The following is a 17,140-nucleotide window of genomic DNA, read 5'->3' as shown; positions in this document are numbered from 1 at the left end:
TCCGGGCCCTATTACCCCCCATTTTCCCTTCCATTATTAATTCCCCTGCTCCCAGGTTCCTGCCCCATTTCTGTTATATTTTTTTCTGTTTTTCCTTTTTATTATTCGTTTATGGTTAATTACTGTAATTGCATGTTAGTTAGTTAGACTTAGAACTTTGTATGTTAGGTTAGATAGAAATAATTGCGGTTAGGTAGCTAGGGCTGGATAGAGGATTCTAGGCCTGATAAGTGTTCCGTTCGTGCCTATTTTGCTGTCTGCTTATCTGGATGTTGTATGCTGATTTTGGACTGTTTTTATGCATTTCTTGTTGCCCGAATACTATACCACTGCTGCTGTGTCTAATTGATGTTGTTTTCTATGCTAATTGTGCTAATTTACTATCCGGGAACATCCAATTTTAAGCCGGAATGCTGCCCGATTTTCAAGGAAATTAGTTTCATTTTGATCTTTTCAATTTTGGGAAAATTTCCGTTCCCTTTTTGACTTCCCGGATTTGCATCATTCACTGTGAACATGAACCACAACTTTTCTTTTCATTGCGCATAAATATCATCATATCACTAATCTACTTTTCTAACTTACTAATTTCCTTAAACATTTACCTTCCACTCGTCTTTAACCTTCTTTAACAATTCTTTTACATTATGATGATATTAGTGCCTTTTGAATAAGAATTGCTGCCTTTAATGAAAATTACGTTCTTGGTTCATTCACTTATGTTTACTTGTTCACTTTTGCATATTCATTGCAACATCATGATTGTTTTTGTCAATTGTATCCTGAACATGCCTTCTTTGTTACATGCTAAATGTCTTATATATTCAATCATATTTTTCAGGATGTCGGATAAAGGCAAAGCCATAGCCACTGCTTCTAAGAAGAGAAAACACTCTACCCCCTCCATTCCTTCCATCTACAAGCACTATGCTAAGAATCCATTGAATGATGAGGAAAAAGAAAATCAGCAGTTGCCTTCTACCAATCCAGACAAATTCCCCAATCTCTACTGTGAGCTTCGGTTTTCTAGATATCGAACAACGAAGCTGAATACTGAGAAGAAGTTGCTCCTGCCTAATGATGTGAGACGGTCCATTACCGGTCGGATCCTTGAGTTAGGCATTGACTTTGTTGACCGGGATTTGGGGGATATAAATATATCTTGGGTGAAGGAATTCTACTGCAACTTCTTCCGTCCGACCTTGGATTCAGTTCAGGTGCGGGGTAGAGAGATTATGATCACCGAGACTGCTATTGGGGAGGCATTACATTGCCGACACATTTCGGATGACCTGTGTGCCCATCAGCAGGCAGAGATAGCCATCCATACCATGACCTTTGATTATGAGGCGCTTAGGCGCGTGATTGGGATACCGGATGCTGCATGGGTTATGGATGCGGGCAACACCAAGCTTAAGGGGATGTTGTTTACTCATTTGACTAGGGAGGCCAGGACTTGGCAGATGATCTTCGCCCACTACGTCCTGCCTACCACCCACTTCTCTGAGATCCCCATGGAGATGCTCCTGCTGATCGGGTGTGTGATGGAGGGGAAGGATGTCTCTTTCCCTAGACTTATCAGACAGTGCATGTGGCGGGCGCATATTCGTGGCCTACTTCTATTTCCTACATTGGTCACGAGTATGGCGGCCCTAGCTGAGGTCCCATGGCTAGACGATGATGTGCGACCACCACCCCCTGATGCAGATGACCGAGAGATTACTATCCCCTGGGGTGGTTGGGTGCACGAGAGGCCACCTGCTAGATGCCGCTCTAGGGCTAGAGCTGTCGTGGGGACACCTTCACCATCAGCCCCTACAGCTGCACCATCATCCTCTACAGCCGCAGCTCCTTCATCATCTACAGATCCTCCAGCAGCACCTGAGCCTACATATTTATTGGTCCAGCGTCTATTTCGATTCCTGGAGCGCGAGAGACGCCACGTCAGACGCCGTTTCGATCGGATGGACCAGGCACTTATCTCTTTGGGTGCTGAGCTACCTCCGCTTCCCGATTCTCCGCCCTCCGATGAGCAGGATCATCAGGAGGAGGATGTGGAGGCACCAGTTCAGCAGGATGCCCCTGACGCTACTGAGCCACCACAGACTCATGAGGAGCCGGTCCCACAGCCAGAGCCTATCGTTGTACCTCCCACTGATCCTCCGGTTTAGCATCGAGGACGATGCTTGGTTTTAAGTGTGGGGAGGGCACCGGTAGCATCATTTGGGAACCGGTGAACTTTTCGGCCTAGTTATCTTATTCTGCACATCTTTGTATATATTTTGATGCATTTCTAGTTTGCTTTGGATACTTTTATTGCTTATTGTGGATTTTAGATATTTTGATGCTTTTGGATATTTTTAGATGTTTTGGATGATAGATTCCGTACTTTTAGTTGGATTTTTCTTTATACATTTTTGTTTATCTTTGTTATTAGTTTGTGGTTGTGATTAGAAATCATACTTTGAATTGCAAATATTTAGTCACCCTTTTTGCATAAGAAATTGGTTTTAAGTGAAAAAGGAAAGGGTGAACTAAGAAAATTTTTGAATTTTTCATTCACAACAATGCTTAGTCAAACATTGAAATTTTCCAAGAAGTTTAAATATAGGGCATTGACCCAATTGATTGAAAGAAAAATTTTTGGTGAAACTTGCTTGAATTTCATACTTTGTGAAGCATGTATTGAACTAAGAACACAAGCTTGTGAGACTTGAGCCTATTGATGTGGTTACATTTTATAACCACTTATCTTCCATTCTTGTGTGAAATTGTTCTCTTTCTATGATTGTGATCATTGATTTGCTTGATCCTATATATCCATTTATTTCTTGTATTTATGCATTTGCATGATTGAGGCCATTATTTCATTAGCCACTTACCCAAATAGCCAACCTTTTATTCTCTATTGTTAGCCAATTTTGAGCCTATGCTTAACCAACTTATTCTCAATTTAGCACATTACAAGCCCAAGGCGGAAAACCAAAGAAAAGTCCTTGTTTGGATCTTTGATTAGCCTAGGCTAGTGAGAGTGTTCATTAATCAAGTTGGTGAGGCTTGGGGAACATTGGATGGGATAAAAGGGGTAGTACACTTTTATGTTTAGGAATTGGGTACATATTCATGTATTGATTAAATGTAGAGACCTTATGCATTGATGTTCTTGTATATAGTTTGAAAGAAGAAAAAATATATATATATATAAAGAAAAGAGGAAAAAAAATGAATGAAGAAAAAAAAAAGAGAAAAAAAATGATGATGAAAAAAAGAAAAAAAATATAAATATAATAAAAATGGGACAAAATACCCCAAAGTGAAGTCAACAAAAAAGGAATCAATGCATAGGTGTTGTGAATCAAATAAGAATGCATGATTATGTAAGAAAAAATGAAGAATGGGTAGTTAGAATAGTTTGAATTTGTATAGGTCATTATATAGTTAGGTGGGGAAGTCTATGCTAATCAAAGATTCAAATCCTAGCCCGCTTAACCATAAATGATCCTACCTTGACCCTAACCCCATTACAACCTAAATGAAAGACCTCATGATGAATGTATGCATGCATTGAATAAGTGTTGATTGTTAGAAGAAAATCAAATTTTGGAAAACATGAATAGAAGAGAATTGAGTGAATTAACCCTTAAACACTTGAGTGAATAGAGCGGATATACATCCGGTGAGGGTTCAAAAGTTCAATCACAGGTGTTCACCCATATTGTCTATATTCTTGCAAGTTTGAAATCTTTTTGACAATTCAATACAATTGTGGTTTGGACTTAGTTCCTATATGCCTAGCTCTTGTGCTTATACATGCTCTCTTGGGAATTGATTTGTTTGAACTAAGCATTTCCAATTGCTTTAGATAGTTGCCTTTAGATAGGACTCATGTAGTTTAGTTGCATTCAATGTCATACCCCTTAGTTCCTTCTTAATTTAGCATGAGGACATGCTAAGGTTTAAGTGTGGGGAGGTTGACAAACCCCAATTTGACGGTTTGTTTTGCATTGAATTTAGAGTATTTTGATAACCTTTTGCCACATTTAGCCTAGGAATTAGTATGGTTTTGTTGTCTCTCCCATATTTGTGCTTAAGTGTAAAAACATGCTTTTTAAGCCTTATTTTGATGAATTCTAGTTTCTCTTTGATTCCATAAGATGCCTTGATGTGTTTGCTAGTAATCTCAGGTTGAAATAGGCTAAGCATGGATCAAAGGAAGCAAGGAAGAAAGCATGCAAGTGGAGAGAAGCACAAAAAGCCAAAGAATTGATCTAGGCCATGCACGCGCACGCGCACAAGGCGCTCGCGCGCACATTGCGATACAGGCCAGGGACGCGCACGCGTACCGTGCGCGCACGCGTCGATGATGGCACATGACCTCACTAATGCAACACGTGCCTGGCGATTTGAGAGGGTTTCTGAACCCATTTTTTTGGCACCAATTGCTAAGGGAAAGGAATAAAAGGATGAAGGATTAAGGGGAATGGGAGGATAGCCATTAGGGAACCATTAGTTTAGTTTAGAGTTAGTTTCTAGAGAGAGAAGCTCTCACTTATCTCTAGGATTAGAATTAGGTTTAGTTCTTAGATCTAGATTTAGATTCATTTTCCTCTACTTCTACCTTTCAATTCCTTGTAGTTGCATTCATCTTCTTCTACTCTTTTGTTGTAATTTCCTTTATGTTGTTCTTAGACTTTGTTGTAGATCTACTATTGTTACTTCCATTTTCTTTCAATTCAATAAAGGTAATTCATAATAATTGTGTTCCTCTTGATTTGTGTTGTTAATTCCTTTCAATAATTGTTGTTAGATTTTGCTCTTGTTGTTGATTTACTATGTTTCCCTTTTATGCCTACCAAGTGTTTGATGAAATGCTTGGTTGGATTTTAGTGTAGCTTTTGTTTCTCTTGGTCTAGGTAGAGTAATTAGTGACTCTTGAGTTATCCAATTCCTTTGTTGGTTGATAATTAGAAATTGCTAATTGATTTGAATGCCTCTAAAGCTAGTCTTCCCTTAAGGAGTTGATTAGGACTTGAGGAATCAAATTGATTCATCCACTTGACTTTCCTCCATGGTTAGAGGTTAACTAAGTGGGAGCAATACACAATTCTCATCACAATTGAGAAGGATAACTAGGATAGGAATTCTAGTTCTCATATCTTGCCAAGAGTTTTATAGTTGTTAGTTTACTTTCTTGCCATTTATCTTTCATGCTTCATATCAAAATCCCAAAATAACTCACAACCAATAACAAGACACTTCATTGTAATTCCTAGGGAGAACGACCCGAGGTTTAAATACTTCGGTTTATAAATTCTAGGGGTTTGTACTAGTGACAAACAACTTTTTGTATGAAAGGATTATTGTTTGGTTTAGAAACTATACTTTACAACGAGATTTCATTAGTGAAATTCTAAACCGTCAAAAATCCAATCGTCAAAGGCTCACCAAAGGACCCCAACTATTATATTCATAATGGAGTGCTGCTATGGAGGAATAGGTTGGTGACTCCAAAAAGGAGTTCATTGATGCAAGTAATTTTGCACGAATACCATGATGGCATGATTGGAGGTCATTCTGGCATTGCCAAGACTGTGGAACGAATTTGCTCTACCTTCTATTGGCCGAATATGCAAAGAGATATAAGAGCTTATGTTCTTTCCTACTCCACTTGTCAGCCCACCAAAACAGAGGCCCGACTACCTACAGAATAGCTCCAACCTCTCCCAATACCATCACAGGTGTGGGAGGCTATCTGCATAGATTTTATCACTGCTCTTCCACAGTTTTATGAGTATATGGTCATTATGGTGATCATTGATAGATTGACCAAATTTGCTCATTTTATACCCTTGAAACATGACTTTAACAATCGTTCAGTGGCAGAGGTATTCATCAGGAATATTGTCAAACTCCATGAATTTCCTAGATCCATTGTCTTGGATAGAGACCAGATCTTTATGAGTCACTTTTGGTGGAGATTATTTAAGTTGCAAACCACTACTTTATCCATGAGCTCATCATACCACCTACAAACGGACGGGAAAAGTGAAATCGTGAACAAGACATTGGAGATGCATCTTCGTTGCTTCTGTTTCGAGAATCCCAGATTATGGTTCAATATGCTACCTTGGGCCCAGTATTGGTACAACACTTCTCATCACAGAAGCATCAAAATGTCCCCGTACATGGCTCTATATGGTTGTGCCCCCCAAATCTCATTAGATATGAGTTCTCTCTTGCTGACGAATCATCATTGCAAGTGTTGCTAACCAATCAGAACACACTGATTGAACAGCTTAAGGCCAACCTCAATCATGCCCAATAATATCTGAAGACGTTTGCTGATAAAAATCATCGAGAGGCTGAATTTGAAGAGAATGATATGGTACTGGTTCGTTTATAGCCTTACTGTCAACACTCAGTGGCTTTGAGAAAAAATCAAAAGTTGGGAATGAGATAGTTTGAACCATTTCGCATTGTCAAGAAACTTAGCTCGGTAGCCTATAAACTCAAACTTCCTCTAGAGGCTAAGATTCATAATGTGTTCTATATTTCAGTGTTAAACAGATTCCGTAATGATGATCTGTACTTGCCATTGCCTCTACAGACTAGTGCCAAGGGTCCTATACTTGAGCCTTCTTGGGTTCTAGGATTTTGCATCATTCTCAAACATGGAAAACCAGAAAAACAGGTCCATGTACAATGGAGAATTGGAGACACTACAGAAATATCATGGGATCCAATTGCAAACGTGACTAGACTACACCCTTCTCTCAACCATGAGGATATGGTTGATCTAAATGGAGAGGGTAATGTAAGAAAGAGAATAACAAAATTGGATGGGAGTGAGCACTCTAATGCAAGCAATTCTTCTAAGAGGAAGTTAGTTACAGAGTAAAGATATATGGCTGCTGACCTACCTCCTTTGGACGTGCATAGAAGGACGCATCATAAATACAAAATGGAAGAATTATGTAGGTAGCTTGAGCCTGGTATGGTGCCATTCTATCATTCTGTTCTTCCCTCTTCTGATTACATCAAATTCTTTGTATTTGATCCAATTAATTCTTCTCTTTGTTCAAGTCCTCATGCACAACGAGTATCACTGCGTTTTTGCTTCACTTTCCTTTCTTAGTTCATACCACTATTTCATTGGTTTATTTTTCTTCTAGTAATACTACAAACTCATATAGTTCCAATTTCCTTGTAATTACTCTTCTAGATCATCAACACAACATCACTTTTCTATCTACTTTATTAAGTGCCTTCAACACAGCAAAGCTAAACATAATTTCACATTAATAACAGCAATGATTCCAGAGAAATATTTTATTCCATGGATTGTAATTTAGCTTCTTCGAACTTTTAGAAAAGTACCAGTATATATTACTGTTTCAAGGTATTACCTAAAATTAAGATGGATTTAGGTTTGGACTTAAAGTTCAAACTCCTCTGAGTGGTGGTTTTGACTTGTTTGTCGAAATAGTGGTTTATCCAATATCCTTGTCTGGACGGTGGTAGAAGGTATTTATAGGAGACTCTGATATTCAAATTAGCAAATGTTTAAATAAATTTTAAGTAATATTGGACTAGAGAAAATACCTGAGTATTGAAGTATTTATAAGACAGCGTAACAATGTATGACTTAATCATTTTTTAGAGATAACTTTTGAAAATCATAAGTAATTATTCTGTTTTAGAGTGAGAAGTTCAATCCATGTTTAGGTTGGTTATCACTTGAAAGGTGATAACCACATTAATAGAAAAATGTCTGACTTTTTCTTCAAGTTGAGGATTATGAATCTCGGAGACTCATATCTAAGCTGGTCTAATCTATGTGGATAAGATTGTATGAGTTATTTTTGATACTACTGGACCGACTTTATGGTGCCAAATTTCGAATATATATTGTATATTAGAAGGGAATGTGGGTTGGTCTCATATTTTGCAGGTTCAAGTAAAAATAATTACCGTTCATATTTTATAAAAGTTATTTTATCCGAGTGACACAAAAGATATTAATTAATGGTTTAAAAAAAAATTATAAGCTCACCAAAAAACAAAAATATATTGTCTTTAAACAAAAATTATATTTATTTTTATTACTCAATTTATCTCCTCTTGAGTAAGTAAAAAAAAAATCAAAATTTTAAGTGAAATTGAAAACATAAATTAAGTATATAAAATATAAAATTATAATAATATTTAAATTATAAAATCGATTGATTTATCTAAAATCATAATATCAAAAAATTTTAAGAGTTGAATCAAAATTTTAACTTCTATATTCTTATCGACCAATATTTACCTTAATTGTGAGAATCCTTCTCTATCTATCCCTACTTTGTATCTTTTTAAGGATTGTTATTAATTGTTAGTGAATTTCGATTGAAGAAAAAAAAAACCCCAAGAATAAAAAAAAAGAAAAAAAACTACTTTCTTTAAGTCCATAATTAACTAGCATTTCTTTTTTTCTTTTAGTTATACTTTTTATATAAAATAACAACTCAAACCCCAAACCCATTCAAGTTTTCTATTTTGTTGGCTTATTGATGATTTAAAAAAAGTTGATATCCTAGCAAATTAAAACCATTAGCAAATACACACCATTAGAGCCTATGAATGTGTTTTATTATTATTATTATTATTATTATTATTATTATTATTATTATTATTATTATTATTATTATGAGGGAAGAAAAAAAATATTAAAATTAAACAAGTGAGAAGAAACATTCCGATATTGAGGCTTAGGTTTTGTGGAGATTTATATACTATGATGCATGGACATTAATACGAATACAGAATACGATGACATGCAAATTTTAAAATCTTATAAGACATAAGAATACACATACATATAAAATATAAAATATTTTTTAGATAAATTGTAATGATATTTTGATATTTTATTGATATTAAAATATAAATTAATTTTTTAATTATTTGTAATATCTTATTTTAATTATATCAAGTATTTAAAATATTTTTTGTTTTAATAAATAATAATATATATTATATCTAAATTTATTTTAATAATATATATTAAGAATAAGACTGAATACGCTGATACGTGATGGTATATACGTGTATTCAAGCTTGTTTGAAAAAGATTTTTTTTTATTTTTTTTAAAGACACAATAAACACGTGTGTCGAACGAATGTTAGTAAGTGTTGTGTCCGAAATATGTCTGACATGTGACACGACAACTCAGCAAATTGTCCGTGTTTTATAGTTTTTATATATATATATATATATATATATATATATATATATATATATATATATATATATATATATATATATATATATAAAAGTTGGACACGTTTACCAAGAGTGAAAGATAATATAGGTGAACGAACACATAGAAATACAAATAAATAAAGAAAAATAAACAATTAGAATATCATTATTGGAACTACAAATACAATCCAGGTATCCATAATTTTTTTTGTATATTCCTGTTGTAAAAAAATTAAAAAATAAAAAAATAATTCTTTGTGGATTCCTCAGCCTTCATTTAGTGAAAGATGTAGGTGAACACCAAAGCCAGCAACATTAGGACATAAGCAATTGCTTGATCATATGAGGCAGCACCTACATTTTGCAAACAATAACTAAGATAAATAAAAATTGTGACCAACTAAAACATGATGAATTAATATTAAGATATCAATAAAAATAATAATGAAGAGAAAAATAGGGAAATTAAATTACCACTGTTGTCTGCGGTAAGAAGTTGAGTTTCGTTTGTGGGAATGTGACTAACATCGATAGAAAAAGTAGCGGGTTCTGTAGCAGCTACTATTGAAATAAGAGCTGCAATCATGCCAAGGAAAACTGCCACTCTCATTGAAGATGCCATCTTTCTATTACAAATCTTGATTCTTTATTTTTTTTATTGTTATTATTCTTTTATTCTTCTCTCTCCCTTTGAAGAAAAGAAAGGAGAGAGAAATCACACACAAAGTTGTAGGAGAAAGATGTGATGAGGGTGGTGAGTTTGAGAGACAGATGGAGCTTCTTTTATAGTAACAATTGAGGTTGGATGTAAGGTGCATATTCAAGTTTTCTGAAGCCTTACAAATTTTCTTTACTATTTTTTATACTTTTTCTATTCTTTGGCCTTCAAATGTGGAGAAAGGCTACTTCAATACTTTTTTTTTTTTTTTACTATTTCCATGATTTATTAAAACTTTTCCTATTCTTGCATACATATATATAGATAGATGCAGCTGAGACTTGACACAGATGAAAGATTTGTTAGACTTCTCATCAGGCTACACCAGGATTCAAATCTTGAAGTGGAATATAAAATCCTTTCTAATATGTGAGTGTGTAATGTAAGAACAAAAAAAAAGGAGGATAGATAGATAGATGTTGATGTCAAAAACATTTGTAACAAACTAATCTAAACAAGAAAAATCTTTAGTTTGCTCTTGAAACTAAAAATGGCTATTGCTTTGAGCTATTTAGAATTTCATACTAATAAAATCATTTAATACCGATGCCCCAAATTATCAATAGTCCTGGAGAAAAATTGAGATCAAACCAAATCGATCTATATGTTTTGTGATTTTAATCGTTTTTTATTTAGATTAAATAGCATTTGAACAGCCTTACCAATAAAACATTAATTCCCTTATCTCCTTTTTCCTTTATTCTATTAATGATTGCTATATGCTATCATTTAAAACAAAAAATCCCTAACATAGCCTAAGACTTTAGGTAGACCAAACATCTAATGATTGCAAATTGCAGGTTAAGTTTACATGTAGATAGATGGATATGGATACAGATGAAGGGTTAAAGACCATACTCAAAATATATACAGAGGAACCAAAACAGGAATACTTGCTTTCATTATAGACATAACTCCATTTCCCAAAGTACAAAGGATTCCATAGCAGCCAGTGTCAAGAAAAAAAAGGACACTCTTTGTTCTTGTAGATCTCATATAATTGTCTTGAGTACCGATTGGCCAGAGTTCTGCACAGTTCAACTGCTTGGGGATCATATTCCTTCAATTCCTTCACACTCTTCTTCAAACCACCAAGAGGATCTCCATTAGTGAGGAACTCAGCCAAAGTACTACCTCTGTAAGTGAAAGGAAAAGTGTTAGAAACCTGCCAATGTCCATGAACAAGCATAGATATATAGAATCCACATGATTGGGGAGTTTAGTTCAAATTGCTGCAACTAACACGAATTCGATTCAATATTCAGTTTTGAGTTTTGATAGATGTACTCATTTTCCCTCATATATTGAGCCAACTTACTCTCCTTTATCATTAGATGGGCTGGGGAACTGAAATCATTAGGTTGCAAACCTCGTCTCGTGGCGAATGAAAGAGATGACTTGGTGTATGAAAAAGTGCGAGTACCAAAAACATTTCTGTTACCTACTATGAAGCCATGACACAAAAGACTGTTAAAAAAGAAATAGAAACTGAGTATTTTATCCAGAAATAGACTACCAAAGTACCAAGCTCTCAACATATGATTCCCTATTCCCTTCAACACTTAAGAGCAGGAAATTAACTAAAAACAAAGTACTTTAGCAAGGACATTTTAAGATATGAAGTTAAATGAAGCAGTAAAACAGGGTCAAATAGGTTTTGTGACAACCTGTGAGCATCAAACTTGCTGAATCCCCGCTGGTTGGAATACATTGATCCCCTGCTCATCTGTTCCTCAGACGTTTGTTGTAGATAAAGAGCACAGACAGCCTTCATACACAGTTCAGGATCCTTTCCAAATGCTGCAAGCATGTCAGCTTCATACTCCCACTTCGATTTGTGGTCTTTCCTCCTCTGAATTTGTGATAGTATCATCCCAAAGTCCACTTTCCTATCAGTTTCTTCCTGGGAATCAGAGCATGAGTCATCATCAGGTACATCTTGTGAGTTACTGGTATCAGAGTCTCCATCATCGTTAGATACAGTGTGCGACTTGCTTGATGCATCATCACAATTAGATACATCGGAATCATCAACAATAAAATCACTCAAGCCTTCATCTTCAGAGTCTGACAAATCTTCCTCTGATTCGCAAGAATTTGTTGCGATACTTTCTCGATGTTTGGCCTTTTTAGATCTATTTGAAGACTTTTTACACTCTTGTTCTCTTGCACATTTTCTAAGAGGCACTAGGCGCCGTCGAGGTGTTGCAGTGCCTATAGTCTTGTTATATGCAAAAGTAGTAGTTGTCGCCGAACTATTAATGTTACATTTAACTTGCTCTGATCCTGCTTTCGGAATATGCATCCTCTTAAGCTTACTAATCGGCATATCATCATCATCATCATCACAATCATTGGCATCATCATGTTCAGACTCACTTGTGACAACATTACAAGTTCGTTTCCTCTTAAGGGTGGCAACAAAAGGAACATCTTCACCAGCACTCAAATCTTTTTCATTGTTTCCACCATCAATGTTAGACATCTTTTCAATTTCGGCTACAAAACATGTTGGAACAGAAATATTTCCACCACCCTGAGTTAGTACAGGTGAGGTTTGGATAATATTAGGTTCATCATCACTGTCAGTGATATCAATTACACAGACTGAAGCAGGTTTTGCACCAAGAGGCGTGGATGGAGCCATCCTTTTGCAGGGACTCTCTTCATTTAGAAATTTCAACTGTTTTCTGGCTTGTCTTGCCGGATGAAATCTAGAATTTGAGATTGGTCCTTGATGTGAACCAACTGTAGCAGTAGTCCAGTTGCTTGCTTCCTGTTTCTCGTTTCTTTCATGACCCCTTCCTAGCTCCAATTGTATGGCCCGTAATTCCATTTTCTTGTAATTATCTTTCCATACCTCAGCCTCACTCTCGGCCCTTTTCTTCTCACATTCCAAAACCTTATTTTCAATCATTAGCTGAACAACCTCATTATCATCTGTCAAGTTGTCAATTGTTGCTTCCCCTCTCTCTTTTTCATAGCTAATTTGTTTTTCCTCTTTGTGCTTCTCACTAGAAACCCTCAAAACCTTCAACTCCTCTTCAGCAGCAAATTTATCTGCTTCCAGTGCCTTAAGTTTAGCTTCGAGTGCTTCACATTGACTATGTTTCCTTTGAAGCTCAAATTCTAACTCAGCACACCTCCCTTCAGCTTTCTTGCTTCTCTCTTCCAATTCGTTACACCGACAATTTTTTGACACAATGCTGACCACGTCATTGAGGTTTAGCATTTCTTTATCGACTTTCATCTTCTTTGTACCTATCTCCATCCACGGACAACAATCCAACCCCAAAATATCTTCAATGTGCAATTCTCTTTTCTTTCAAACAACCTTACTCATATGATTCCAGTCTCATAAACCCTGCATTCAAGATTTTCAGATATTAGAAGAATTCATGAATTACACACTATGGTTGAAAATTTATCACATTGTAAGATTCTCTAATAGTCAGTACCTACACAGCACACCCAAATATTTATTGTCAAAATTCATGGATTAGACTTTATGTTCACTAAGAACTCATCCCTGAACTTTTATTCCAAAGGGAACATTCCGATCTTAAGTCAAACCACATTTCATCTAATTTTATAATTTTAAACTTTAATCCCCCAATCCCCTTTCCCCATGCTCACAATTTTCCCCCACATCACTCCTTAGAATTCACACACAATTCTTTTGCAGAACCCCATGCCATGCACACCACACCGCACATACAAAACCCCGCGCATAAAGTTCCAATTTTGCCCTTTCAACCTAATGTCAGTGTGCTTCTTCACATACTATCGTAAACCTCATGGAATTCAATTCAAGCTACATTGACACCCTAATAAGTAATAACTAATGAGCTCAAGGTTCTTGTTTACAGAACACAAAACATCAAAACACAAAATAGTGAAGTTCGTATAAAACAAATATAGAGACACAAAACAAAAAAAGGTGAACGAACTTACATACGAGTGTTGGTAGGAATCGAGAGAGATGGAAAGTAACTGTGTAAGTGAAGGCTGAAGGAATGAAGTGAGTGATTCTTTTGTGAAGTTCCAGAAGCATAGTATTTGTTGCAGGGAACATTGGCGTGTAAATGGAGACAATAAAAGAGTGAACAACGGAAAACGGAAAATGAAAAACAGCGACACCGAAATGGCAGAAAGAACGGCATGTGACGTGTACCATCTAAGTGCTTCCCACGTTACCATATTCAAAAGCAGTTTTGGGCTTAGCTTTGATTCCTGAGGCCCAAACATGATGGTGTCCAATTAAATGGGCTAGATCTGGCCCATAAAGAAAAGGCCTAATGCCGAAACTAAAGTAACTAGTATCTGGCCCAAAAAGGGGATTGAAAAAAAATTAAAATGAAAGCAATAAAACATTTGTGGCTGCTGGGATTCGAGCCCAGGTCTCCACGGCCACAACGTGGAATTCTTACCACTAAACTACAGCCACTTCTTGATATTTTTCTCCGACTTAAACTATTTTAAATTATATTTATTCAACATTAATAAAAATAATAATATTAAAAAATGGAGAAACTAATGAACAATTAAGTAGGAATATTATGACAAGGTATTGTTGAATGAGGAATATAATGCATTGTTCATGTAATAACTACGCTTCGTATGTATGTATACATCTCGTTTTGCACTTTATGTGATAGCTACCAATGATCAAATCCAAAAGAAACCTATATAATAACTACAAAATATCTATAATAGGAGAAAATTCAGTAAGAGCCAAAGGGAAAGGAGATATATTGTAGTGAAATCAAAGTCCCCATATGTTTGAAACATTCCCATGGCTAACAATAATAATAATCAAAACAAAAACACAAGACACTAATAACCATAATTGTTATCTCACTAGTCACCATCACCTACCCAAAAGAATCATTTTCTTTTTAATCTTATTACGTGAAAACCCGACATGCCAACGAAGCCAGGTACACTTTCCATGGCCACATTTATGTTGCTCTTGTGTTTCTGATGTGAGAAACATGCATGCTTCACAATTTCGAAAGATTGCGCGTGAGCCCCACCCACTACAACCTTGTCTCATCTTTCATAACTCGGCAATAGTACTATTTGTGGAGTATGATATATCATATATTCATATGTGGTGTCACCATGTGAAATTGCAGGCATATGTTAACATTAGAAATTCGAGTACATTTCTATTCATGTACATGAAGTTTGATAGTTAAAAATTGTTATATTATTTAACATATTTGATTAAATTATTATCTATATTTTTTTTCAACCATATTACGTATATTTTTAAATCAATTATTAATATAAAATACATATTAAAATATAAAATATATATTAAAACGGAGTTAAATAATACATATATTTGTGTATAAATACATAATAATTAATATAAAAAGTAGCTATTCTTACTGATAATAAATTAAAATTAAATTCTTATTTTTAATTATCAACTTCATACTTAACCAACAATAAGTGAGTTTTTACCTAAGTTAATTTATATTCAAAGAGAAAAAAAGTGTTTCCAAATTGTTATGAGACACATACAAAACTTATTTGATGATTGAAATAGGAATTTTTGTTTTTGTCTATCTAGATATAGCGTTCTTCTGTAGTGATAACTGCGAACATTGGCATATATATAGAGACTAATTGAATTATATATACTACTAAAAGACAATACAGAAGAACAAAAAGGTTGATGCATATGTATTTCTTTTAGCTCTGGTTTCTACGGTAGTGTTCATTCATTTGTACAATTTTACTGTGAATTACTGAACTTTTCTGACTGCATTGTAACTGCAATTCCTGCATATGAGGCTTAAACTAGCATGTCCAGCGTCCAATGTTGATCCTGCTGAGAAAAACAACACATTATTGTTACAAACTTGTTTGCTTGCTTTTAATTTATGCAATGTCTTTTATTAGTAATAACAACCAAACAAGACCGACCACCCCACAAAACAACAAAAATAATCATATGCATAATAGTCATACATGTAACACGATACTTTGCATCATTGTTGGCTATTTTCCATGATAAAGTGGAGCAAAATTTTTCTTTTTCTTTTGATAAAGTAGCATGGTTAACTAATGTATATATATAATATATATGAATAGATTTTAGTATTTGGTGACAGTTCATTTTATTTGTTAAATTAAAGACAGTTAACTAAATTTGATCAAATAAACAATAAACGTAATTTTAGTGTTTGGTCAAACAATAAATCAGAGATAATATCTAAAGTTATTTTATATAAGGAAAAGTCTAGGGGCCAGCAGTTTTATTGAATTTTGGCCAGCATGTAACCAGCAGAGGAAGGTGAGCCATTGGATGAAATTTCACATCAATCTCACACCATCAAATTATCATTGATGGCTAGTTGATGGCTAACAATCACAAAAATTGCTGGCCCCTAGCATTGCTCTTTATATAATATAATTTTATACATATAACATATATAATTATATATTTATTACATTTAGAATTATACAATTATTTAAACAATAAATAATTAATATCAAATAAAATAATTTTAAATTTTTTAGACTGAATTTTCATTGTCTCAAAAATATTATTAAAAACCTTCCATGTGTTGCATGCTAATTGTTCAGCTACATTACTTCATTAAAAGGCTTTTTTTTTACTCCACTTTATTATAACATCCACCTAATTTACATACTTTAATTTCTCTTGTCCTCCAATATTTTACTTAATTAATGTTAAATAATAATTTTTTCTATTATATGGTATTTAATAATACATGCAAATTCAATAAAAAATTTAACTGTGATAAAATATTACATATAACGTATAAAAATTCAAAAATATTAGAGGATGAGCACTTTTAGTAAAAAATTCGCAAAATTAGTTAATATTAACTTAAAAAAATAAACAAAAAAATGATAAAAACGTATATATACAATCGTCTTTATATAAAGTTAATAGTTTAAAATAATTACATGATTTAATATGTTTGTTTAAATTGTTATCTATTTAATTATTAATTTTTATAAAAATAATTAAATAAGTGAATTTTATTTTAAATATTAGTGATTTAATAGTTTTTTAAAAAATGAAATACTTGAATAGAATTGTGTGTAGCAAATATTAAGCTCAAACGGTCAAAGGAAATGGGATGGGGACATGGCAATCTAGGATGGGGCATGCAAATCTAACAAAGAATCAAACC

General features: G+C 34.3%; 1 protein-coding gene and 1 non-coding gene across 4 annotated transcripts; both read right to left on the bottom strand.

Moving 5' to 3' along the window:
* Positions 1-10,663: 10,663 nt before the first annotated feature.
* On the bottom strand, positions 10,664-14,123 carry LOC130943867 (uncharacterized). 3 transcript variants are annotated; one of them, XM_057871929.1, is made up of 4 exons: positions 13,921-14,092; positions 11,630-13,326; positions 11,281-11,429; positions 10,664-11,098 (listed from the first exon to the last, which is right to left on the bottom strand). In XM_057871929.1, exons 2-4 carry the CDS (start codon positions 13,231-13,233, stop codon positions 11,046-11,048), a joined length of 1,806 nt encoding a protein of 601 aa, XP_057727912.1. In that variant the 5' UTR covers positions 13,234-13,326; positions 13,921-14,092; the 3' UTR covers positions 10,664-11,045. The 3 variants fall into 3 exon arrangements, with proteins under 3 accessions (XP_057727912.1, XP_057727913.1, XP_057727911.1); XM_057871930.1 differs by lacking the exon at positions 11,281-11,429; XM_057871928.1 differs by having other exon boundaries at positions 10,890-11,429; positions 13,917-14,123.
* A 214-nt stretch (positions 14,124-14,337) lies between these two features.
* On the bottom strand, positions 14,338-14,409 carry TRNAH-GUG (transfer RNA histidin (anticodon GUG)). Its single transcript has one exon. It is a non-coding gene; the product is annotated as a tRNA-His (tRNA).
* Between the last annotated feature and the right edge of the window lie 2,731 nt (positions 14,410-17,140).

Source organism: Arachis stenosperma, chromosome 8 (assembly GCF_014773155.1).
Source record: "Arachis stenosperma cultivar V10309 chromosome 8, arast.V10309.gnm1.PFL2, whole genome shotgun sequence".
NCBI lineage: Eukaryota > Viridiplantae > Streptophyta > Magnoliopsida > Fabales > Fabaceae > Arachis > Arachis stenosperma.
This window is presented reverse-complemented; position numbering and strand designations above follow the sequence as displayed.

What these genes read in the sequence shown, in the direction of transcription:
- LOC130943867 (XM_057871928.1), bottom strand. Translation starts at nt 13,233, where the DNA reads ATGGAGATAGGTACAAAGAAGATGAAAGTCGATAAAGAAATGCTAAAC. An exon ending in AGCAAGTTTGATGCTCACAG is followed by an intron (nt 11,430 to 11,629) that starts GTTGTCACAAAA and finishes CTTTTTTAACAG; the next exon opens with TCTTTTGTGTCATGGCTTCA.